This window comes from Bombus fervidus, chromosome 2, assembly GCF_041682495.2.
Source record: "Bombus fervidus isolate BK054 chromosome 2, iyBomFerv1, whole genome shotgun sequence".
NCBI classification, from domain to species: domain Eukaryota; kingdom Metazoa; phylum Arthropoda; class Insecta; order Hymenoptera; family Apidae; genus Bombus; species Bombus fervidus.
Genome location: NC_091518.1, coordinates 22,561,285 through 22,588,526, shown reverse-complemented (window position 1 = coordinate 22,588,526; position 27,242 = coordinate 22,561,285). Strand labels below are relative to the sequence as shown.

The window sequence follows — 27,242 nt, the reverse complement described above, 5'->3', positions numbered from 1 at the left end:
TAGCGAAACGATACTACTTCCTCGTTCGTGCGATCGCGGAATTCTCCCGATCTTTCCGCTATTTTATTAAATTACAAAAATTTTGCTAAAATAATTAGTAAAACCAGAGAAAAGGACCTATTTCGTTGATTTTTCGACGTGTTGTAAAGAGAAAGGCCCTGAGTAAACGCACTTTCTTCGAAGCTTGGGAATCACGGTTCAAAAGTTGCGAGAGAAATTCGATCGAAAACATTGCGTTAATACAATTGAATTTCTCACTTCTACGATGAGAACATACTATCATAATGGATAACAATTATCCATTTTTAGACGCTTGTATTCGACTTGATGCAACGTAAGAAGTACAAGTTCCCTTTTGTCATAACTTTCGAATCGCGATCGTTCCAAGTTTCGGATAAAGCGACTCTACTTTTATCAAATAATTACCTTGAACTTGACGATTTCATATATTTTGCGGGATTTTAAGAATTTTTTCGAGCGTAATATTTATAAATTTAGGTAATTTCCTTGTTCCGTGATAAATAGACGACGATAAGTAATATATGTGGTTGAAGCAAATCAGATTCAGAAGTAAGGGGAAATTTTGATAGGTTGCTGATAAGTTTAATATTTCGGGCAAGGGTGGGCCGACTAGCTATCGGTTTGGGAAAATTTTCGGTGGGCCGGCAGGGATTTGGGGTCTCTGTACGCAGAATTTAATTAATGAACTAAAAACAGACGACCGGTCATGTCGGTAATCTTCCGCTAAAAATTTAAGTCCCAGCCCGCCCCTGATCTCGAGACTTTTGTATAAAACGAAATTTTTTTAGGCGAAGCGATTAGAGAGTTTCCACGTTTAAAAAGAATTTTAAAAGAATTATATCAGGTTCGAAATATTAAGAATTCCTATTAGAATTTTTAGAGGATCTAAGCGACGAAAGATTCGTAGAGATAACAACGATAATGATCTTTGTTTCCGCTTGCCTTTCGGTTTTGCGGTGACCTCCGTTTTGCATCGTATATTTGTAGAAACAATATATATACCCGCTCAAATGACGCCTTTAAATCGATTTACTTGTGGCAACGTGCGTTTTCAAAAATTCTTTACGTACGATTTAGTAAGAAAATGAAAAAAAATCCACGATTTATAATCTTTTATTCACTTTTCAACAAATTAAACAAATAGTTTTCATATACATATTATCTATCGTATTTATGCACATTTCTGATAATCTGTAGAAAATTGTAAAATGTTTTTCGACTTCTAACACCCTTATTTATACGTTTCTGTATTATGTCGATAGGATTATTATTGTCTAAGTCAAGTATCGATGGAGCAGATTTTTAAATATCGTAGATATATTGTTTGCTCATCGCAGATAAACTTGTATTAGTTGGGGAAAATTGAAGAATTTTAGTAAAGTTCGGTGCCACGAGTTATCTTATCGTGCTTTTAACCTTTCAGCGAGACTGCTCTATGCTACTAGTATTGCTGTACTATATTTTTATTGAATTGAAAACGACTTAACACGCTGCGGTAATATTAAATGCGATTGCGTACGTATTTCAGATCGAACGATTTTCTTCGACTTAACGAATTTCACTATCGATTCGACATTAATTTCATTAACATTCTATATTGGGAGGTATTATCGAAATTAGCCACCGTGCGTGATAGAAAAAGATTTACTTAATGCTTAGCTTCGCTTTGACGATAGTTAAAGGTTATACGAATAATAGAAATGCGAGCTGTTAGATTTATAAATTCTAATACGTAGTACGTTTATCTCGCACATGACTAATTCGATTACTTTGCAATAGTTTGTGGAGATTCGTGATTATTTCCTGATTACGTGTGTTTCTACAAGTAGTTTACTGTATTGTGTATGAACGCTACGACGATCGTATTATATTACTATAGATTATACGTTGAACCTTTTGTATGCATTTTATTGGCAAGTTATCGATATGATTTCCTATATTATAATATTATAATATTATATAAATATTAAGCAAGAGCGCATATCGCATCGACATTTTTATAACGTTATTAGTTTCCTGTTTGTACATTTTTTTATTTATTCGTTTTTCAGTGTTTCGTGTTATTCAACGTTCTGCGTATATTTCATATTTGACAAAATGTTCATTTATATATATATAATTACATAGTAAACAAACAATTAATAATTAAACGAACAGATTAAATAATTAAATAATTAAAAACTCGTAGATGAGAAATCTCATTGGTGCAGGCCAATATCCGATGCAAATTCGTATACGTTTGTTCAACATGTTGCACACGAGTGTGACTTGTGTTTGCTGTCTCATGATAAATGGCATTACAGTTACTGTGCTACTTTTTTTTTAGGAAATTTCCACGATTAAATATCATAATCACTTGTTTCAAAAACATATTACAAAAATAAACATTTTACGACCGTCCATTTTTATAATATATCTATTTATCTTTCACGAATTCCGCGCTATTTGTTGAAATAATATAACATTCATAAATTAATGATACAATTTCGCAGTAAATTAAATTCCATCGTGCGTATTATAATGTACGATTGTTTAAACAATTCCTCGTTTAAAATACAAAATGTAATTGTTTGGTTTAATTAATAGAAAACGCGAGAAATTCGCACTGGAATATGCGAAACGATAAATCGTTTTTGAGTTTCCTCGAGCACGAGGCTCAAATATGGCGGGATAAGTTTTCACGACAAACAAGTATTTTCTCTCGAACACGTGACAACTTGGATCGACACTTTGCACGTGCAATCAGTTTCGAGGAACTCGATGATCTAAATTAAAAGCGAAGGTATCGTTTTTTCCTGCGATTCGATTCCATTCTACATTCGTGTACAATATTTTCCCTCTCATATTTTCCTAATCGTAAATCTAACAATCTAATAAGTTTAAAAACAAAGTAAATAGTTAAAATTTTGTCGGTACTAAAATGTGTTAGAATTTGATCGTTGTTTGGTGTACGATATGATAAATACGAATGATAATAGCGTTTTCAAGCATGACAAACCTGTTCAAAGGGCATTTTAGTTAATCACAAGTATAGGAATCCCGTTAGGCGATCAAGAAAAGCTTCATTGCATCTAGTAGGTACGTGTATTTTCCAAAAGATAAAAAGGTAATATTTTATACATCTAAACAGAAAGAAAGAAACATCACAAGGGGTTTTTATAATCGTTATAAACAATTCAGGCAAAAATACGATGGTCAAGAGTTGTATTTTCTTCCAGTCGCGGGGAGACGCGATCGCGAGGAAGCGCGTCAACGGGAGTCGTAAATTCCCGTTACCATTGTAATAATCGAACAGGTCGATTCCCTTATTTCTCGTGCGATAACAGGGGTGGTTGATGTGGTATGAAACTGTAAGTAACAGTTTATAATAATTATATTTTCAACAACTTGATACACTCAAACGTTACGTCGTTTAGTAAGGTATACGTGTTATAAACGATCGTTGGATGGGCGAAGACCCGGTAGCGTGACGATGACTTGGTAGTTGTCGACTTGGTTCGGGAGTCGTAGAAGCAGAGAGTTGATTGAACTGATGTCGTGGAATCCGTCGAGATGACTGCACTAAGGTCGTAGGAACGGTGACATTTGAACTAAGAACGCGGACTCGTCGTTCACACTTTTCGTTAGGAAAGCGAGGGTAACGATCCGCGATGCCCACTGGTTATAGCCAACGTTAATAAATGAAAATACGAGGAGGAAGTCTCCTGCCAACGTGGCTCATGGGTGTCCTTGTTTATGGGAAAACCTTGCTTTTTCGTTAGACAAATATCCGTTTTCTTCGTAATTTTTTAACTGTTTTAACGACTGTTTTAAGGATCATCCATTGGAGCAGCATCGCATCCAGCGCGTTCCAATAATAACAATTATTCCTTATAATTCGTGGAAATTCGCGTCACATGATCGTTAACAGGAAAGTCTAGGGAATAATATTAAGAAATTTTGTATAGAAATTATCCTTACTTTTGTGCGTAGCCTTCAGATAATTTACATTTCTGATAAGTGACCGTAACTACGTATCGTAAAAGTAAAGCGTGTCGGTACTGTTTAAGGATGCAATCGTATACGTCGATAGTTTACAGCTATATAGATATCGTTATTGTTAGTTTGCTATCACGAGATAAAATGATAACTTAACGAGAGGAAAAATATTTATTTGTTATTTTATATACTGCAACAATTGATTCAGGATATCTCATTTCTGTATAACGAGAATCAAAAATTCTACGTACTTGATTAAAAGATAATCTTTCCAATTGTTTGGTTTATATATTTAGTACCTGGTAGTCTAGTATATAAAGTATCTTAAATTAAATTTTTATAATAAAATAATACGTTTTCCCAAAAGCATCCCATAAAGTAAAATAAATACCACAATTGTAATCAGTGACGTGATTTGGAGTTAACAATGAAATACGACTACCATATTTACATTTCTAAGTAGTAAATGTGGAAAAAATAGATTTTTAAATTATCGTAAATTATGCTACTATTCTAAAAAAAAAAAAAAAAAAGAAAAAGAAAAGAAAAAAAAAAGAAAAGAAAAAAAAGAAAAGATTTCTTTCGTGCATGACGATCTCGATCGTACCTCCGCGTATTTGGTGTCTCCTGATGAACACGCAGAAAGCACGAGCGTATATAAAGGGAAGAAGAGAGGCGAAGAACTCCGTATCTTGGACTCGGAGGCAACAGTCCGTATGCATTGGCCGGAGCATTGCCAGCTATCAGTATTAGTTCGGCCGTCCTCATGTGCGCATCCGAGGCGCTCTGCGCGACATCGTTACGACCATTTCATTAGAGAAAAACGAACTTCGTGTTTATACATATAGAACACGTTCATCGCGCCTTTCTGCGTATACTCGTGCGAACCGGAATATAACGAGTAACGTTCCAAGTGATTCAGTGGAGTTAATCGAAACAAACAATCGGCAAGCAAAATAATTTCAAAATAATCGTATAACGTTAACGTTTCTTTCCAACGTAAATTACCGTAAGAAGTACATATCTATTAACAATGTGAACCGTCGAATGTTCGATTTACTCTCTCTTCTTGTTTTAACCGTCGATCGATAGAAAATTATTAATAACTCGTCGTATTGTTTCGATAAAGTTACTGGTAAACGAAGAAGAGGTATCTTTCGAATTGTTTGATACTTTAACGCGTTTATGGCGTATAATTGTCGATGAAATATTTTCGTTGTCTTACGATTGTTGTTATTACGTAAAGGGTACGAAGCGCAAAGTGTACCGCGATGCGACGTACAGATAAATAACCGAATTAAATTAGTTTTACTGGCGTAATTTTTCTGGACGCAGTCGCCGTAATCCATTCGTAGTCGCGTTAGTCGCGGGGCCGTATCGAATAACCGGTCTTTTTTCCGCTCCGAACTTTTACTTCCGACAATGAATCAGTCAACCACATGCTTCATTTTCGTAACGTCTCACCGAAGGTAAACAAAACCGTACGTAAATACACGTAGTTTCGATGAACGGTCGAGAACGAAGGGAAATTAACGGAGCAGAAGTATTGCGACGAGTGCGTTGTATATCATCGAGAGTATCGAAGGACACGAGGACCGGAGAATCTCGAGTCAGCATCTAAGACATCTTATCTAAGTTCTCGCGATAAATTTCGGATAAACTGGCTGTGTAATGGAAGATTAATGGGACCGAGCGTCCTCTGAAAGTTCGTGAAATGTGCCGTATCCTTGCATCCATGTTGGCGACGAGATTTCGCAGGACGTCGAAAAGTCGCTCGACGGGACTCGATCTTAAATAAAATCAACTTTGCAGTTTCGTTCGGTCGATATTATTCTCCGTTTCAAATAATTTATAAGAAACTTCGTAATAGAAGGAATCGAAGATTTTCATAAAAACGTTCAGGAGGTTATGGAATATTGGAACTTGTTTTTAAAAAAATCTACGACTGTTTTTCGTTGCTGTTACTTCGAGAAAGTAGGCTATTAAAGCGTACGTCAAGAAATTTGGATGAATTTGAGAACTAATAAAGACGATTCGTCGATCATACGAGTGTCCTTTTAAGCGTGCTTTCGATTCGTTAGAATTTATCGCGGGCAAGTAACTTGTATTTTATTGTACGTGTGAAACTATTTAAAGTTGATACTGTGAAACTGAACGTGATAGATGATGTATGGTAAATGTTTTGGCACGTGAGAAGAATATTTCGATATCGTTGGGAACCGCTGACGCCATTGTGACTTTCATCAGGATTAGAGGAACAGGTGTCGCCCCGTCATGGTATGTTTCCCTCTGTTTATATTCTTGGTTCAATGTCACTGTCATTATACTCCAAAACCGATACGATTTTTCTAATAATCTCTATAGAAGATGAAATACGATTCAAAAAACGAGTTCAAGAATATCAATTGTTCTATAACGAAGAGTAAATTATATTAGATATGTACATATTTAAACTTTAAAATTATTCAGTTTAAAACGATGTTGCAACTTAAGCTTAAACTTACACTTTTAATAAATAAAATAAACTAAATTTATTCAAAATGTACCGTACGATAGTATAGTATAGTATAGTATTGTTAAATTACGTTACGACGTTACGAGGATGCAACGATTCACAATCATTCGAAGCGAAGGGTCGTTAGATACAACAAATTTTAATTTCTTTTTATCGAAGATTTGATCGTTACGAGGGATTAGTTCATTTTTTCGTATCGTGATCGGTATCTAAGACTGATAACAATAATCGTCAAGTGTTTCTGCAAATGGCGTTTGTCTTGGATTCATTGATATTATTCGTTGAAGCACTCGAGACCTATGTCGCTTGTCAAAGAACGTTTCGTTACTTTTCTACAATTCGTCGATCATTTTCACTAATAATTATTTCTAAATGACAAATTGTCAAATTATTAAATAAATATATCGTGCGTAAAATAATATCATTTAAAATGCCAAATTGAACACCGGATGTCCGAAAAGTTCGAATGTAGAATTTAATGAATCTACGAGGAATTACAAATTTACAGACCCCATAATTGAAAATCAAGAGATTCCGATTCAAAAGTCCATCTTCGAAAATTAAATATTTCAACTCAAAAGTTTCCATTCGGAATTGAAAGATTTCAATTCGAAGGTTTGTTTGAAAAATTCCAATTCAAAAATGCGAAACAAAAATTCAAATTTGAAGTTTAAAAACTAGAGAATCAGTTAGAAAGTCATTTTAGTAGTATAAAAATTGGAATAAAAAATTTATTTCTATGGAAAACACTTGATCGTATATAGCGATACAGAGTGACGCATTAGTCGTCATCGACATCTCTGTGATATCTACTCGACGTAAACACAAGATCGATATTCTTTTTAGCGTAATAATATCCAGTGATTAAACGCAGCACGTGGTACCACGAGTTCGTTCTCCTTGCGTATTGATAACGAAGGTTCATAGTTTCCCGGTCAAATGTTGGTCATTCCTTTGATAAACGCTCAACTGTCATCCAAGCAGAAGCACGTGGTTTACGACTTCCCGGAACCGTGGTCATGAATCATTAAGTTTCCGAGTCTTTCAATTAAGAAAATTAACCGATTTATTTACTCGAATAAATCATAGGTCACGAAAGATTATCAAAATCGTAGCGCAAATCGATCTTTAAAAGGGCAATCGGCTTTGAATGCGTTTTTAAAAACAAACGAACAGAAAAATTTATTCTGTATCGTTAGCTGTAGTTCTAAAGATACGATACAATTGGTCTGTGGGTGTAATCGTTGATATGTCAAGGTCAACCTCATTTTTTTTAATAAAACCTCGTATGACCAAGGTTCGGAAGAAATGTGACATATATAAATGAGAAATTCTTCGACTTACAACAGGGAAAACTGTGGGTAAAATTCGACTTTAACAGATCGCTGATATTTAGATATTTGACGGTAGAACTACGATTTATTGGTTATTTGAACACTAAAAGAAGAAAAAAGAAAAAAAGAAGAAGAAACGATCGTACATACGCAAACTTCGCGAAGCGAGCTTGACGAATAACTTAATAAAGAAGGAAGCTTAATCTAATTTTTTATTAGAAGGGATATGTATTTAATGTAATTAGTCTATGGTTAATATTATACAATTCAGTTGAAATCTACGGAAAAGAATAAAAATTTATACACGTAGGAAAATTGTAATAAATATTTTATAACGTAAATTGATCTAGTAATATAATTAATACTTTTTCATAAAATCTTTTCAAATTTGTAACAGTGAATTTTTGAGGATTTAAGTAAGAATTCTTTTTCAGAGCAAGAAGTGGATGCTAGTTAGACAAAAATCGAGATAATTTTAGCATCAAGAGAATAGTCGGAGTTAAGGTAGTTTAGTGCAGCGAATGTAGGTTAGATTAGATAAATCAGCATAGAATAATAGCAGCGAGTCATTAAGTTCAATGACCCATCCCACAAAAATCATTCAGGTTCACGAATGCAAATTAACGAAAATGTATCTTGCCGGCCAGGTTGAAAGTTGAAGTTTTTCCGTTATCAGGCGTGATAAGTTGTTTTATAATTTTGCGATCTGGAATCGTTTCGTGTAATAATCGTTACAAATCTGTATGTTAAATGTTCCTATTATGATAGCGTGGAAGAAAAAATTATGCTTCGTTCGAAAGAAAAGCCAAGAAATTCAAGACCTCAAACTTGATTCGCCTAAAAAATATTAATCGAACGAGCAAGAATTGTAAGGATTTTAAATCGAACACCATAGGCGAAAAGTACGATAAATTACGTTTCTTTTATAGGAGACTAATTGTCAAATTAAATACGTTGTCGATTAACTCTGTATAAAAATTATCTTTGCATCCGATTTCCTATCTGATTTCGGATATTAATTAAATTAAATTAAATTAATATAGCAATTTGTCCGATGTTATTTGTTCCTTGTAAAAACATTCTGGATTTAGCACGTATTTTTAAAAAAGCTTGCAATATCTTCGAGTCCATCGAGTTATTTCTCTTTCAATTATTTCATGTCGAAATACTTTTTAGCACTAAGTGACATAAAAGATAGAAAGTTAATAAAAACAGGTATAAATTTTTAAATTAATAGTAACATTGATTTTTCAAATTATTAGATTATCTGTCGGTGATATTCCAGATTTATTTCGATGTAGTTTAATTGCTAGACTGTGGATGTTTATGTATTTATGAAAAATTCAAGCGTGCAAAATTGCATAGAATTCGTATAATACGTAAAACTAATAGATTATACGAATTATAGCACTCGTTATTGGATAAATATAAATTTGCGTAAACACCCGTGGCGTGATTACTAATAAACGTTATTTATATTTTAATGATTTTCATTGAATATTTTTATTTTCAATCCGATTTTGATGTTCTACGATCCGCTTGGTCTAAAACGTTCCTTTGCAACAAAAGCGCGAACGTACTCGCTCTTTTGTGCCGTACTCGCTCGGAGCGCGCGTATTAAAATATCTTTTGTAGCCTCTGAAAAGTAAACGCTTCAGACTGAGCATTTTGTCGCGACACGTTAGGCACTTTTAACAGTTGCATCGCGCTTCTTCCTCATCGTCCTACTTCTTTTCTTCCCCCCTCCCCCCCTTTTTAATTCGTTCATTACATCAGAAATCAGGTATTTCACATTTTTTCTTCCTGTATTTTGGAAATAAAGAAGCAATTTGTCGGTGGTCAGTAATAATCTACAAACTGTATGATTTGTATGCATTTGTGAGGAACTTGAGGGTGCAAAAATGTGTAAAATATCCAAATAGTGCTTGTTATATGCGCTATATTCAGCTATATTCATAGTAAAATTATTGTCTAATTAGATTCTATTTCTTTGATTCAGCCTAATTTATTTTATTTTATGTCATGGACACGTTTTATTGTGCACGTTCTATTTGAACGCTACCAAGAGAAAAGATTTGAAACTATATTTCGTAACTATATCGATAAAATTTGAAATCAGTATAAAAATGTATATAAAAAAGTTACTTATTGTAATCATATACTTGTTAAAGAATTAATTAGCATACAACACGAATAAATTGCTCTGAAACGTAGAGTCGATGCCAAAAGAGAATAATTAAACGTCGTAAAGTTTTTACACAAAAGTATAAATCTTCGCGTCTCTTTCGAAATTTACCAATTTTATCGTGATGATCATGTCGATTTATAGTGGCAGCGAAATTGTAAAATGTTTTGCGCCGCACGCGTATCTAATATATGCATAACAAATTTCTATAAATATTCAAACATTTTGGTAGCGGTCGCTTCATGCGTATAAAAATCGTTCGAATCGACGAAATTCTTCGTTCGTTAGAATTTTTTTTTTCCTATGCTTTAATTTGTTCTATCTAAATTACGCGCTATTCTAGGTTCAAGTGTTAATCTGTAACACCTACGCGAGACTTTCTAAAGTTGATTAACAGCAACCGGTACGATCGCTACGTAACGCATCGTTCTTTTCTCTCCTTCAACCGTTCTTCTTATAATCGCTAATGCAATTAAGGTAATAGCAAGCTTTTCCCGTGACGCAGGTTGAAATTTACGCGGCAATGACTTAAAAGCTTTACGAGATGAATTTAGCTTGCGAACGATTCACGGATTCGGCGCCAGAATCAGAAGGAAATTTTCGTCGACACGCTGGCCATTTTACCGCATCCTTATTTTGCAATTGGCCAGTTGACGTTATTCTATAATTGAAGGTCGTTAATTTTCTGCGTTTTCTGTCATTGCATCGTGGCTGTAGACGGCTGTTATTCGCGGTGTAAATAATAATTGGAATGTTCGCGAAATAACATAGAAATTGACGAATTTGGGTATCGTTTAAATGCCACGTTTACGTATATCCATAGACCGAGGATCAAAAATAATTTGGACGTAATTATTTTATTTTACGTAAAATAATATTGGAGGAGTGTTAATTAAAATTAAGGTAGAATCGTAGAGTCGATTTTTGAAACTGATTTATTATAGTTGGTGGAGATTTAAAGATGAAATGGTAATTTACTTTTTAATCTGATTTTCCTAGATTATTTTACTTATCTATTTGTTGTTACTTTAATTAAATAAATAATAAACGTATTTAATTACATATTTAATTACGAAGGATCTGTTCACGTGCTACTGTAAAAATTTTACTGCAAAAGTTTCTTGTAAAACCTTGCCGAAATTCAGAGAAAATATATACGATATCTTTTGCTCTTCGTATTTTTTTCAGCTTGCTGGATAAAGCATCGATAAAGAAACCTTATCATTGATTACTCTCTTATTAAGGTGTACAAACAGCAAGCGTATTATTTTCCATACGAGATGAAAGTATAAATGACAGACTTTTTAATGCACGAAATTTTCTCGAAGAATTGAATCTGTTTTTCGTTTTTAAGCGCACGAGAAATCCCAAATACGATTTAATTAAATTAGGAAATTTTAACGTGACGAGATTCGCTTTAACCAATGCTTTAAGATATATCTGTTATTATAAATCTAATATGGAATAATTCACTAATAATCGAAGAATGTCTTCGCAGAACGAAGAAAAAATTCAAAGAAATTTATTTTTCGTCGCATAGAAGACATAGCGTTTTGTGTATGTGTTGGAGCTAGTGAATTTCCTGATTCACGTGCGAGCTGCTTCTTAAGATGGCATAAGGTTCGCGCAAAAAGTAAATCGCCCTCTTCCTCGAGGCTTAGATCGAGGTCACTGCTAAACCTACAATTATTTTGACGAATTAAGAAGATGCATTCGTACGGCTTTACTTCCCCGTAACCTAATACCTTCGTCTAAAGCCTGGAAGGATCGATGCTTTAAATACGTTTGGTTGGCTGGTTTAAATAACCATTTTTAGATATTCAAATGAATTAAATAGGAACATATTCCTATGACAAAACGGACAGGTTTGTATTCGCGTGTGGAAAATAGGATGCATCGTTGTTATTTCATATTTTAAATATAAAAGTACGAAGAGATAAATAATTATTGTTTTCATAGAAATGTGGTATTCGTATATGTACGTAATTTCGTGTAATATATGGGAAAACTTAATTTCGTATGAAATCGTTGTTTATTTTATTAGAATGTAATAGCATGTTGATATGTCATCTATATTTTTTAGTAAATGGAATAATCGCGGTATATTCGCTTTTCAAACTTTTGAACTTTGAAATTTGAAAGTTATCCAACTTTTGATTTTTGCAATTTGAAAACTGTCAAACGTTCCAACTTCGAGCTTTCAAATTTCCATAAAATTACGTATTTCCAAATTTTCCTCTAAAAACTAATCTCTCGAATTTCTTTCTCCTTACTAACACGACGTCTACGTTCTTGCTCTCGAAAACACATCTGTTCGTCCGAACTACATGTACGTGTATGATATCTGCTATGATATCTGCAAACAGATCAGAAGTCTTCTCCGAAACGTCCTTTAATTCTCAAGATCTGATAACAATGATCGTAAAAGCGAGCGAGCGAGAGCGAGAAAGCGAGAAAGAAAGAGAGAGAGAGAGGCCGAGAGCGAGACCGTGCTCCGCTTCTGTGTGTACGAGGTTTCGGTATTCACACTTGGTCGAACAATCGCACATTCTAAAATTTCCTCCAGTTCCAAAGTCTCACAATAACGTGGCATGCAGTTCTAAACGCGTCAGAGTGTAGCAATGCAGATAAGGTTTTGCAAACCCTGGTATCGAAGGCCTGTCGACGAATGCCAATGATGAGAAACCGATTTACATAGAATACTTGGAAGAACCATCTTGCGAAGAAGCAGAAGAAGAAGCAGAAGAAGAGGAAGACGATGGTGACGAGATAGAGAAGAAGAAGAAGAAGAAGAAGAAGAAGAAGAAGAAGAAGAAGAAGAACTAACGGAAGGAAAGACAGGAGATCGCGAGATACGCACGTGATCATCGTGTCCACTGTTAAATTGATAGCAACTCATACACAATGAACTTCATTTATAATCGCCGACTCTAACTCGAGCTACTTCGGCTAGTTACGAAGTGCCAGAAGCAAATCTCAACGTCGACGCCGTCTCTCTTCCAAACGTCGATTTCAAAATGACGACGTGAGAATTCTGTCTCTGACGTTGCTTCTACCCGACTATTCCTTTAGTCGAACCGCGCAAACTTCTTCGTCGTTGTTTCGCTACGAAATTTTGTTACAAAGCATCTCCCTCTCTCTCTCTCTCTCTCTCTCTCTGTCAATTGCCGATTAATAAATAAGACGGTTTGTCAAGACGAAAGGAGACGGGTACATACGTGAATATTTTTGAATCGCTGAAGATTTATTTAACAATCGATAAATGTATCTTGTTTGAACTGTAAAAGGATTACACGTTACTCCGTTATTTGATATGAGCTTTACAGTAGTTATTGGATAGAATTTATACAATTCTGGAAGATAGAATCGCTTAAACTCGCTAAATAACGTTTCATGAATTTTAAAAGCAATGTACTAGAAACAGTTAATAGTTAGATAGATAATGGAAAAGTAAATAAATGCGTAAGTAAGTGACAATACATTTTACGGCAAGTATGCCTATTTTTGTTAGAAATTATTTATTTAACGAAATAAACGTAACACGTACAGATTTACGAAGAAGCTGTATTATTTAGATATATAACAATATCGAGAAGCGAGAAATTTTTAAAAATTATTTTCTAATATCGCAAATGATTATTAGCTGTAAATAATTATTTACCGATGACGTATACGAAGGACTAATTAAAATGTAGAGTTATTAATATCAAATTGGGTCACGTCGTACAATCGAAAGATCCAGCTACTGGAAGGTCTCCTCCCTGTTGATATTTAACTGAAATAATACCTATACTAAAAAACTGGTTACGAAAAGAAATCGAAAGATAACTTACGAAGATGGTTCTACTTTCCAAATTAAGAAGAATATTTAATATTATTCGATCCACTTAGATAGAGAGATAGAGATATCTCTTTGGAATTAATTAAACACGGATATATAATATTAGTAGTAGAAACCATTTAGTAGTAGATTAAAAGATTAGTAGAAAAGGATTAAAAGATTACAAATATATTAAGAATAATAAAAAAGTATTTTGTAATGTAACTGACGCTGGTTGACCCTATTTCTCGGTTGCAACTATGGTTGCAGTTCGATTACTTTCGTCACGAATTAATCAACGTGGCTGATCTCGTTTGGGTATTAGCAATCAATGTTCGTTCCTTCGCGTATCAAGCGTAATACATAGTAACGTCTGCGAAGGCGGCCCGAACAATTGATACAGCATAAAAATGGGCGCAACTTGAAAACAAGGTCAGATGAAACGAACGTTTATACGAAGAGTCCTTGTGTCGTGTTTGTACGACGAGCTTTAGTTCGGTAAAAGTACTTTAAACGTTGCATCCTTATTTTCCATGCCTAGTACCAACTCGAGAAACGGAGAATATCGATCGATACTCGTTCGGGAATAAACGAATCTGTGATTAACGTAAGCAGCGCTTGACAAATATAATCGAGCGTGAAATTGGTCTATTGAAACGACGATGGAGTTCTGCAACGAGTAGTATCTACGTATACGTATACCTGAAAAACGTAGCGAATCTTGAAACGTATGAATTTCTCAATTTCTCAATTTCTCAGTTGCCGAGAAACTTGTACCTCTTTTAAAGTTGCAGTAGTTGCTTCAAATTATACAGTTGTAATACCGTTGTTAGAGATAATTAGACGAGCGGATACGAGTTTGTTATCGGAAGAAATATTTAGCGATACTTTTGGAAATGTTGGTATACTATAAAACTAAAATTTAGATATTCGGCAAGAAATTGAATTTTTAAAATCGAACTAACGTCGTTAGTCGCTGATGATGTTAAAGTTACGTTCTATTCTCGAAGAGTTTGTAAATAATTCATTTAGAATCTGATTTTGGAGTACGTGGTATATAAATAATTGGTTAAATGAACATATCCGTTTGATTATCCATCGAAGCGAGCAATGTATTTACAGTTTAGAGACTTTTATAAATCTTGGTGTGTGCTTGCGCGCGTGTGTCATAGTAAAATTTAGAATACGACGTAAATACGACGTAATCTCGAGAGAGAGATATAGAATATTTCTATTAATAATGAAAGCGACGTTGGGCATTATAAGGATATCCATTCGTACCAAGATACTTTGGAACTTTCTGTAAACACGGTGGACGAAGGACATGGACGGAAAAATAAGTTTTATCGAATAATAAAGTGTAATTAATGGATGCACCATTCCCTTCTCCAAGTTCTCCGCTTATTGATTTATGGATTAAAATAAAACATTTCTCGCGTCATAACGACCATTATAGACATATACGGATTAATAACGATATGTTCTATTCGACTCGTGGTTTCCGAGTCTTCCGTTTTATTTACGGACCATCGTGTCCACTGTAACGGAAATTGGCAAAATATCATAAAAATTAACAGGCTGCTTCGAACGATTCTGTATTTTCGTCCAGTCGCGGGGAGACGCGATAGCGTTGAAGCGCGTCAACGGGAGTTGTAAATTCCCGTTACGATTAAACGAATCGACGCCACGAGCAGAGCGATCCCCTTATTTCTTATAGGATAATAGGGGTGTTTGGTTTGGAATATAACTGAAATCTACAGTTATATAATTTATATCTATTTGTTTAACCAGCCTACGATACTTGTTGCGTCGACAGATATTGTTTGACTTCGTCGTGTCGGAAAGTACAATAATCGATTGATCCGAAGGTTGATCGATTTGATGGGTAGAGCACCGAGAACTTGACTTTTAATATTTTTCGATATTCGTTAAATTCGCGATTTTATTCGTCAGGGCTTACGATGTATGCGGTATGATTTCTGAAAAAAGACCAACTTCCCTAGGATAAATTCCTTGTCCTCTCGGAGAGACGACCCCCACCGCGTTCGGATCACGCCACCGCTCGCGCCGATGATCATGTATGCCGACTTCTTTGTGAAAATAAAGAACGGACCGAAATCGACGTTTCTGGAACTCGCGGCCGGGCGGCAACCACGCGCTTGTTACGTAAAATAATAAAAAAGAAAAAAGAAAAAAAGGAAGGAAAAATCGAAGACGTAAAATAAAAGATAAAAAACGAAAATCAAGAAATACAAAGACAGAATTTATTTCTTCACACTTGGTTTACACTTGACTTCCGAACTCTAGGAGCGACTTTTTAAGACCGACTCTCTTACAATTCCACCTTTAAAAACTGATTTGTTTCTTTCTTTGTCATCCCTCAATATCCCCACTATCCAATACGGCGTTTGTTAGCCGTTCTCGAATATTCGGCGAAAGGACCGTTGGGATATCGAGGGTTCATTGAGCACTTCGCCTCGCCGACATACACTGTCGCCGAGTGCGGCCGCATCTTTATTTCTATCATCAGCCCATCGGTTCCGAAGCGCGGCCCGGTCTCTGATGTAGATCGAGGCGTAGTTGATGTTACACGCTCGTCGATACATTGTATGTTTCGTCGGGAAGATGAGACGATTCGTATATGACGCTGGAGGACCGCGAGAGACGGTTAGAAACACGAACCATAGCAAGCCTCGCGACGTTTCGATTAAATTGGATTAGTAGACCTAAATCTCTTTTTTAGAGCTATCGATAGGATTAAACATATAACAGAGACTGTTGTAAAATCGTGCCAAGTTAGATCCAGATTTTAACACCTTTACGATCGATATCGTTCGTCTAAGATGAAGGAGCACGCTATTGTTTCTATACTTTGCAGATTTTAACATCTTTACCATTCGTCTGAAGTGAAGCAGAATATTACGATTTCTGTACTTTCCAATTAACTATCGATTCATCAACTATCAGCAAATACGGAAAACGCATAAAATTAATTCAGACGAAACATAGATAGTTGTTATCTTTTCACGGATCGATCTCATTCGCGATTTATGGAAATTCATTTGAACGAAAACATTGGGTAGGACGCGAATTAAACCCGTGAGATTAACAACGAGCAAACGATGCTCTTCGTCGGAATTCTCAGCAAATAAATATTACGAAGTAATATCAGATTTATAAATATCGAATTGATAGTAAAATATCGCGCACCGTAATACATCGGACGTAAGAAAAATATTACGCACGAATCGAAATTTCTCGCGTATCTCTGAAGCGAATCCCTTAGACCTTTTCAACCATTGGCCTCGCGAATGTTGGATAATAAACGTCACGATGCACCGCCGATAACACGTGGCATAAAGTAACGTATGTATATTTCGATCGCAGAATACACCGCAAGAGCCGAAGCAGTACCGTTCGCCGTATGGGTGCCTGGGTTGACGATCGTTTCGCGGAGGAGGAGGCGGTCCCGATTAACCAGGGCCCGAGAAGAAGGAAAGCATCCTGCATCCTGGGCCACGTTTGCGATGGTGGCGGCCCAGATGCGATTCACCAGCGTACAACGAAGAACTTTAAGAATTCGTGCAGATCGTCAGCGTCGTTGTTGCCGTTACGCCGCCAGTTTACTAGGCAGCTCTACGAGTGGCCCGGTTTACCATTGTTTAAATCAAGGACGAAACTAGATCAGTTTTGAATCGATCGCGCGAATCGCGATCAAATTTAACCGCGATATGACTTTTTTTCTAGCGGCGCGCGTGTTTTTAAGTGCTACGAAAAGGGAGAGGATATAAAGGGATAAGAAGAGGAAAGAAAAACGGGGTATATGTTTGATCTAATTTACACGGAGATCGACGAAACGAGAAACAAAAGAGAGAGGTAGTTAAATCGTTAAACGAGAAGGAAGAATAGGTTCGATGTCGTTGCGTCGGCCGTTCGAGGACTGCGTTTAAACGGCAGAGTCCTCCTTGTTCTTGGTACCATCATCATGGCCGAGTGGGCCAAGTTCAATGGCGAGGAGAAGCTGACTCAATCGAGCAACACGATCGAGACAGAGAGCAACAACAAAGAGGAGGAGAACGGTACCGGTGGATCGCGTGGTGACTCGAGAAACGCCGAGGTGATAGCACGAAAAAGCGACGAGGAGTTGTTGATCGAGAAAAGACGTTCCTCCGTAAACAGGACTCCTCAGGAAACGCCGCGTAAAACGGAGTCGCGAAAAGCTAGCGACGTGACCTCGTCGGAATTAAACTCTTTGGTGAAGAACGCGTCGCGGTTGAGAAAAAATTCCGATCAGATCGGAATTCTCACCGAGGAACGATCGAAGATCTTGAACGATCAGAGCTACGTGAACGATGCGGCGATCGACAAGGACGAGGAGATACGAAATTGTTTGGAGAAGACGTTCGATGCTTACAACGAGCCTGGCTCGAAGATCCGGCAGGAGGCTAGGCGCGAATTGAGAGAATCGAAAGAATCGCAGAACTCGGTGAAAAAGCCCGACAGTTTGTACAAGGACAACGTTGCCAGCCCGCCGAAGCGTAAGAGCGTTTTCGTAGAGCATAGTTCGATTTTCGGCTCTCCGACGAAGATCCTGTCGAAGAATCGTTCGCCGTCCGAGAAGAGTACCGAGAAGTTAGTTAACGGGAAATCGCCGCGGGAGGACAAGCAACAACATCATGTGCAATTTAACAAAGACTCGAAGAAGCAGCAGTGCCGGGAGCAGAGGCCGCGATCGAGCCCTTCGCTACCACCGTCGACCACCAGCAGTTCCGAGGATAATTCCAGCTTGGGGCAATTGTGCGAGGCTACACCGCCTGACGGCGGTTGGGGATGGGTGGTCGTCGCAGCTTCCTTCATGGTTAACCTCATAGCCGACGGTATTACGTTCTCGTTCGGCGTGATCTACGTGGAATTCCTCAACTATTTCGGCGAAGGGAAATCGAAGACGGCCTGGATCGGCAGCTTGTTCATGGCGATGCCGTTGTTGTCCGGCCCCGTGGCCAGTTTCCTCACGGACAGATACGGTTGTCGAAGAGTTTCTATAGCGGGTAGTATCCTAGCGACGACCGGTTTCGTAATAAGTTCTTTCGCCAATTCCATGGAGGTTCTGATATTCACTTTCGGAGTTCTCGCTGGCTTCGGTTTGTCCTTGTGTTTCGTGGCAGCCGTGGTGATCGTCGCTTACTACTTCGATAAGAAGAGATCTTTCGCGACAGGTTTGTCCGTGTGCGGTAGCGGTATAGGAACGTTCATCTTTGCCCCGGTTACGCAATATCTGCTGGCCGAATACGGCTGGCGGGGAACCACGCTGATATTGGCCGGTCTGTTTCTCAATCTGGCTGTCTGCGGCTGTCTTATGAGGGATCTCGAATGGACCACCACCAGAGCGAAGGCGAAGACCGAGGAGAGACGGAAAAATCGCGAGAAAAAGAGGACCAGGATACAGAGCTCGAGCGTGGACTCGTTCTCCGCGAATAGTTCGCTCAACACCCTCACCATCATGGAGAATCTTCGGACTCAAGAGGAAGAGGAGGAGGACGGTGAAAAGCTATTTTCCAGTCTGGTAAGCTTACCCACGTTCGTGAAGAACGGCGAAAAGGTACCGTTGGAGGTATTGGAACTACTTAGTACTCGTAAAAATGTGTACAACGTGTTACTGCAAAATTATCCGAGTCTGCTCATCTCCTCGAGAAGCTTCAGCGATTCCGGGCCGCTTCACGATCAGCTGAGCACACCTTCGGCCAGATTCGTGCCCACGCCGAGCTCTTTGTCCGAGTTGAAGAGCGAGGAAAACAAGGACAAGGTCTTGCCCAACGACGAGCAAACTCTTCGACAGCAAACGGACGCCGCTTGGCGATTGTGGTGGTTGAAGAAGATCAATCTGGATAGCTCGTTGAGAAGATCCAGCACTCTCGAGCATACCAGGAGGCTACCCACTGCCTATTTGAAGGATATCAGAGTGCATAGGCAGAGCCTTACGTATAGAGGTGCTATGTTGAATATAAATCGATATCGACTCAGGGCATCCAGTTGTCCGGATATTTATAGGAACTCGATGACCACCATAGCTAAAACCAAACTCGTCTGGTACGCCGGTCTCTGGGAATTCTGGGACCTCATCGTCGATATGCTTGATTTTTCTCATTTCGCTGATTCGCGTTTCTTGCTGTTCGCCATTAGCAATTTCCTCCTACATACCTGGTACGACGTGCCCTACGTCTATTTGACGGACAACGCGATCGAGATGGGCTTTAGCGAAACCGACGCATCCATTTTAATATCGGTCATAGGAATAACCAACATGGGTGGAGAGGTAAGAACAATCTTCGATTCTGAATTTAACGGCTATTTCGAATTTTCCATCGAACCGCGAGCAACGCTTTTCTTTCGTTGCAAAGTAGAAGGTACATTCATCGGCTATTAATATATTCATTGTTAATCAATTTCTCAGAATATCCTTATATACCGAGTCTTGTATACGGAGCGATCCGATAATTTACCGTTCTTTCTTCTTCCTATCAATTTTTATCGACAATCAGAAATTACAGAAATTAACACACGACCTTTCTTATTCCAATTTTTTTTTTTTTTTTTTTCTATAAGTGAACTGACTAGTTTATGCGCAAACTTAAATTTTGTAACGCCTTGGGCTTTGTTCGTCGAGCGAAAGGTTCGAAATCTTTCTCGATGAAAATAAAAATTTCGTTTTCCAAGTTTCGGCAAGTCGATGACCCAGTTTGCCTCCGAACAATTAGTACCGAGTAATTAGTTATCGTTACGATTCGATATCTGCACGTTATTCGGAATCGATCGTTGTCTAAACGTCGGACAAGTGTGGCACAAGCATCGCACGATTTTAACGCACAATATCAATTTATCTATTCGAAGGCTATTTCAAGTACGTATAACGATATTTATCGATGTATGTCAAACAATTTGAAATTCCAATAGTTGCAAACGATGCTTATTCTTTTCACTTCCTCTTACGTTTAATCGCAATTTTACGGTAACGGTTGTTATTGTGAAAACGTGGACAAAACAATCGTGGATGCTTTAAACGTGAAAATCTAACAACGAAGACGCGTTACTTAATATTATCGCGTCGCACGAACCAACATGTCGATAATTTCAAATATCGATGTTCGTTGTTCGGCGGGTTGTCCTTTGCACCGTTACTTTCTTCCTTTATGCGTTCCGATATTAGTTTGCCTCGCCGTTATTTATCCTTCGATAAAGAATGGTTATTTTCGTCTACCGATTCATCGGGACATTCATTCCTGGAACAGCTGTTCCCTGTGTCTATGAGCGAAATTTTGGAAAATTTTAGGTCTCGCGATCGCTTCGTACCTTCGTACGGCTTCGAAATGATATTTGAAATTAAATTCCCACTGGAATCTTACGCAACGATCGATCGGCGTCTATCCGTTAAGCTTGTAAAAACGTTGCATATTATTTTGTCTTACGCGTTATAATTCGTACTATGTAATTATCTATGTCTATCACTGCATTTTCTGCGACGTTCGTGTTTTACATATTTCTGCAAATCGAAATTTCTCATATACACGTAAACGGATAAACGCGTCTTAATTTTTTCCATAAAAATTTGATTTTTTATTTAGATTTACCTGGCCTAATTATCGCGTTATCTTTTTTTGCGGTTACCGTTAACGATCGAAAAACTTGAAAGAATTTTTCTGGAAACTTAGCTCTCTGGTGTAAACGAGCAACGTCCACGCAGGGTCGAACGTTTTTGTTCAACCTAAAAAGCTTCTCGAAGGTCTGGTATCGCGTCAATACCGCCTTAGGTCAATCAGTGACGTATCTAGTTCCTTTCACCCTCTCTGATCTCGTTTGGTCGCAAACTCTCTTTAAGCCCGAGTTTGCGTCACGCGAAAGGGTTAGACTAGACTTGCGTCGATACGATTAACGTAGAAACAATTCTGAGAAAAATTATATACTTCCTTGTCGATTCAGCGAAGTCAAATACGTGGAACATGCGTTAGAAACGATTTCTAAGACATTGTATATCGGAGGCATCGTAAATCACTCGTGTCCCATGGACAATTCTTTCCTCAAACTCGTAAGATTTGTTGCATATGTAAAATAAATGTAATGGTTCGAGCCATCGATTTTATATGCAGCTTTGGAAGCTAGAAAATTATAGTTTTGTAAATATTTACTTCGTGTTAGAGAATGTTAACGCATCGTTGACCAGTCACGGGTGAACTCGTGATTTCATGCATAAAGTAAAAGTTGCTCGATTTTGCATAAAACAGGCGGTGGCGCGCGTTAATCTTTACATAAAATAACCGGTCAACAACGTGTTTATACTTGCTATCTATTTTTCTTTTTTTTTTTTTTTTTTTTTTTTTGTTTCCTTTAAGTATAATCGTTCTACGATTCTCCCGACTCTACAACTTGAAATAATAATTTTGTAGGAAAAGTCGAATGTATCTCTCTCTTTCTTTCTCTCTCTCTATTAAAACTTCATTCGTGGGAATTTTATAAATGTTAAAAATGAACAATATTTTTCAGATTCTGCTTGGTTGGGCAGGTGACAGAGCATGGGTAAACGCATCTATCGTATATGCAGTATGCATGGCATTTTGTGGCGCGGTGACGGCTTTAATACCCATGGTAATTGGTAGTTACTACGCCTTATGCGCGATCTCTGGTGCTTTTGGATTATTCATCGGGGCGAACTACAGTCTTACCAGCATCATCCTCGTCGAACTGATTACGCTGGAAAGATTCACAAACGCGTATGGCCTTCTACTCTTGGTCCAGGGTGTTGCAAATCTTATGGGTCCTCCGTTGGCTGGTAAGGAGAAACTCTTGTTACGAGTTGCTCGTTTTTCCACGAAACGGAACGACTAATACTTTCTCTGTAATAATTTACAATTCTGGGTAGCGTAAAACCGATCCTGCGTAATTAAATAAGTAGAATGTTTTACAATAAACGTTACTTAAAAGATTTACTAATCAGAGTAAAATCATTGTTTGAAAATTAACGATGAATTTTAAGATACTCATTTCAAAAATGTCTTATTATTTATTATTCGTTATATTAAAAAACCCAAAGTTAGATCGAAGCTTTCCTCAGATTCGTAAACAAAATTCTAATTTCTACTGTCGTACAACTATATGTTGTAATTTAATACATATTTTTACGTATTTATGATAGATACGATGAACGATTATATTCCTACGACTACTTAAAACAATTGATTTGCGCTAAAATGTCAGAGGGTAGCAGGATAAATTACCGGTAACTTTGTTCGTGTTACCTCGGGTGCTCTATGCGAATTATACGATCGTAATAGCTTTAAAGTTCCATGGCCCAGATTGAGCGTCGTGTAATTACGGCCAAACTTCCATTGTCCGACAACCGAGAAAATTCGGGCGAATGCACCGCCCATCTTACGGAACATATCGATGCCTGAGTACGCAAAACGTATTTTCATTGTTTCAGGATGGCTTTACGATATCACGGGGACGTACGATTTGTCGTTCTACTTAGCCGGTTTCTTCATTGCGTTGAGCGGAGTTCTTTTACTGGCGATGCCTTTAATCAGCCTATACCGGAAATGTTTGCACGGATCGAGGAAAGAGGAAACTGACGAAGATTTTGCAAACGTGAACAGAGTCTGAAGGACGACGGCGACTGATCACGTTAATCGTTTCTAAGGAAACTATAATACGATCATCGATAATGCGATACCGATGTACATCGATGTGTAATCCATATTATCGATTCAATGGAATTTATGGAAACGCAATGTTTCCAACCAAAAGGAATTGCAATTAGCAGCTGTGCAATTAGTTTTACAGCGGTATCTTTTTCCCGCGTTGCGCTGTAAACCTATCGCGTATTTTACATTCAATTGAACTTTCGTGGTTCCTTCGTAGAATAGCGTATATACAAGTTAATTAAACAATTTAGCGCGTTAAGTGATTTATCTAAATAAAAAAAAAAAAAGAAGTAACGTTTTTTGAGGCATCTTCTTTCATTAAGGATTTATATGTCCTCTGAGTTTCGCGCGTGTTCGAACGACGAACGATCGATCGATCCAATGTACAAATAAGAAAGATGGACAACTATCGTTAGTGTCCGAAAATAATATTACGAACGATCTGAAAAGAAATACTTCGATACGTAAACTGATCAAACGGTGAATTAACGAACACTGTACGATCACTGTTTGTCATTCAACATCCGATGATATTTACACTAATATCGTATTCAATTTGTACTCAGCAGTCTCGATAATCGTACTAGCAACGATGCTAGACAAAAGCGAGGGCGAAAATGTTGCTAATTTTACAAAGTTTGAAATACTATTAATCGCTGAAATAGTTAAAAAACGATATGTAACGAGGAACAGAAGTTTACGATTAGTCATAGACGATGTCACGATAAAAATAATGTATAAATTGAAGTAAGCTTGCTTTAGCAATAAAGTGCACACACTTTTCGAATCGGTTTCAACGTCAAGTGTGATTGATAATTAAGAAAAGTTTGAATCTCAGGATAATAGATAAACAATAAAAGCGATAATTTCATAAACGTGATTCAACCATTCTTATTCCTCCTAGGATTAAAAACGAAATTCGTCTTGTACTTTTTCACCATGCGTTCTCGAGGAAAAGATAATGGAAGAACAAAAAAAAAAAAAAAAAAAAAAAAAAGAGAAAACGTTCCTTTCGGCGTAAATTTTTTCACTCGATTGCATTTAAAAATCTGACAAGTTATTTCCACATAGCGCCGAAGATATCACTGTAAATATAAGTCATACGAAATATATACGCAACGTATGTTAGAGTCTATCAGTTTTCGCTGTTTCGTTGATTTTATTACTAATCATATCGAAACAACCAAAAGTCGCCTTCGCATTCTTTTTAGCGTAATGTTATGCCTACTTTTGTAGTTTTGTCGATCGAACAAAGACGAAAAGTGAGATTAAACGAGTAACGCGAGCCAAATATGCTCGATTAGTCGGTTCAATTTAGTTACCATATTTTCCCTTTCGATTTATGTACATTTGTGCATGGAAAGGTCTTAAAGACATGTATGTAAATAGCCATATATGTATATATATATATATATATAGCTTTTCTGTGATGATGAACCTGAATTTTATGAAATTTTCGAGCTATAAATAGGTTACCTCCGTTCTCATAGCGTGTGCATGCGTGCGTGCGTGCATGTATGCGTGCGTGCGTGTACATTAATTCCAACCAGGCATTTACAATTTATTTGCACTACCGTCACATTATATTATAGCCTAACGGCATCATATAGTCGTACACGGATATTGTAACTACCATTCTTCGCAAGTTATTTATTAAGATGTTAAGTAATCTTAAAAATTGATGGGTTATAACTTTTCGACTCTTTATTTTAGATGTTCGATCGAGTCGTAAGAATAAATCGGAGATTAACGTTAAGATTCGTAAAAAAGAAGAGAAGGAACACGAATCAAAGTGCATGTTATTCCTTGATATAATCAATTTTTTTTAGAAAATCGTTCGTACACTCGACAAACAAGTTAGTTTCCCAAGTTTTACGGGGCCTTCGTACGACACAAAAATTTCAAAGTATTTTCTTCGGACAAGTATACAAAAAAAATTCCATTCTCCGATATTTTAAAAAAAGGGAAAAAATCGGATATCTATGTATGAATTACCATTTGTCTTGCGTCTTGATATATATATAAATCTATCGGCATATTTTGCCATTCGAGTAATAATTTATTCTTTCATCGTGGTACAATAACTAGTTCTACAGTGCATGTGCTCGCGTTATGGTAGCGTGATTATGCAGACGCGGCCTTACGGGCGTTTACAAAATGTATAAAGTAATATTTTATTATGAAGACAAACTGCATTTCAAATATACGAACCCGGGTCGTACGGTCGCTTCGGCCGATCGACTTTCCATCGCATAGTGTTTAAGTAGTTATTAAGGCGAGGTATGGGATAATAGTTTTTGTAAAGGAACTAGTGAGAACTTCTATAATAGCCGCGAACGGAAACAAAAACTTATATCTAACGTATATTACGAACGTTTTAAAGAAGCAAATGTTTTTGTTCGAGCGAATGATAAGGATACGTTTCCATATAGCGAACGATTTTGAGAATTTGATTGATCCGCTGATAAGCGTGTCGTCCACCAAGTGCGTCGTAAACGTTGAATTCCTTCTCGAAGATTTCTTCTTCTTGACTGTTATTCGATAACCAAGAACGTTCTCACTACCTCTTTATTAATAAGATATCCTATTACCCATGGTTGATAACCTCGAAACAATCGCTTGAACGTTTGAAAGTGGCTTAAAGTCTATGCAGAGACAAGAAACAATGAAAATGATGAAAAAGCTCGATTCAAGGCATGACGTAAACACGTTAAGAGTTTCTTTTCAACTGTAAAACAGGGAAAATTCAGAGCAGAACCGTTCTTTTAGTTTTATACATAGTACACATATATTTAGAACATAGCATACTACAAATGTTGCTTGCTACGTGGTCCAAAAGTGATCCTTGTGATCGCTTGTAGTCTGGATTTTCGTGAGCAAATTGTTTTCTTTTCATTGCACCTTATAAGTTAGAATAAAGTATAGCGTAAATAATTTTCGAAATATTTGTATCGTAATTTTCTCTTATAGTTATGAAAATAATATGATTTATTGCATAATCGCAAACTTGTTATTCTTATTTTCTTTTAAGCTAAAGTACTATCAGTAACCAATTTTCGTTGTGTGATTATCTTTACATTTTAATCGTAGCAAAAACATTATTCCTTGTAATTGAAAATAATTTAAAATTACATTAAACGTAGTTCTTTTTTTTTTTTTTATAGTGAATCTTTCGATAACTTAATGCGCACGATTATCCTGCTAAAAGTACGGTTTTGCTACAGTTACGAGCAACATTGTTCCATTGTAAATGGAATACGGAAACTTATGTTAAGACTCCTTTTTAGACTTTATTAGAACAACCCATTTTTGAATTGTATAAATGTGTATATGTGCACACAGCTACACGTACTCAGGCACACATACATACACACATTCACGTATAAACGTATACTACTCACACGTACAAAAATATAAAAATCTTATTTAAACTAAAATAAAATAAAAAGTAAATCACAACTTCAAATTGCTCTTTTTTCATATTCTAATACTACCCTCTCGTGCATGTATGATATTTTTTAATCGATATTTTTACTAATAGTTTGTCTATCATGGACGATAACAAAATCATTCGTTGCTCAAAAGAAATACAACAGATAACATCTCTGATGTTATAATAGATAATCACAATTTAATATCACCAGTATTTTTACTCAGGGTAAATTGTTATTATAAAAATTCATTAATATATCTCATG

At 36.8% G+C, this 27,242-nt stretch overlaps 1 protein-coding gene across 3 annotated transcripts in view; it reads left to right on the top strand.

Moving 5' to 3' along the window:
* LOC139998219 (monocarboxylate transporter 9) overlaps positions 1-27,011 on the top strand; it is a 31,282-nt gene extending 4,271 nt beyond the window's left edge. Inside the window, exons 1-4 of one of the 3 annotated variants that reach the window (XM_072022606.1) lie at positions 4,695-5,149; positions 17,241-20,166; positions 22,389-22,674; positions 23,326-27,011. In XM_072022606.1, coding sequence (XP_071878707.1) covers positions 17,839-20,166; positions 22,389-22,674; positions 23,326-23,504 — 2,793 coding nt within the window. In that variant the 5' untranslated portion in view covers positions 4,695-5,149; positions 17,241-17,838 and the 3' untranslated portion in view covers positions 23,505-27,011. Of the gene's footprint in view, positions 1-4,694; positions 6,277-17,240; positions 20,167-22,388; positions 22,675-23,325 lie in introns of those variants that run through there. The other 2 variants (XM_072022605.1, XM_072022607.1) reach the window with 2 other exon arrangements.
* Positions 27,012-27,242: the final 231 nt, after the last annotated feature.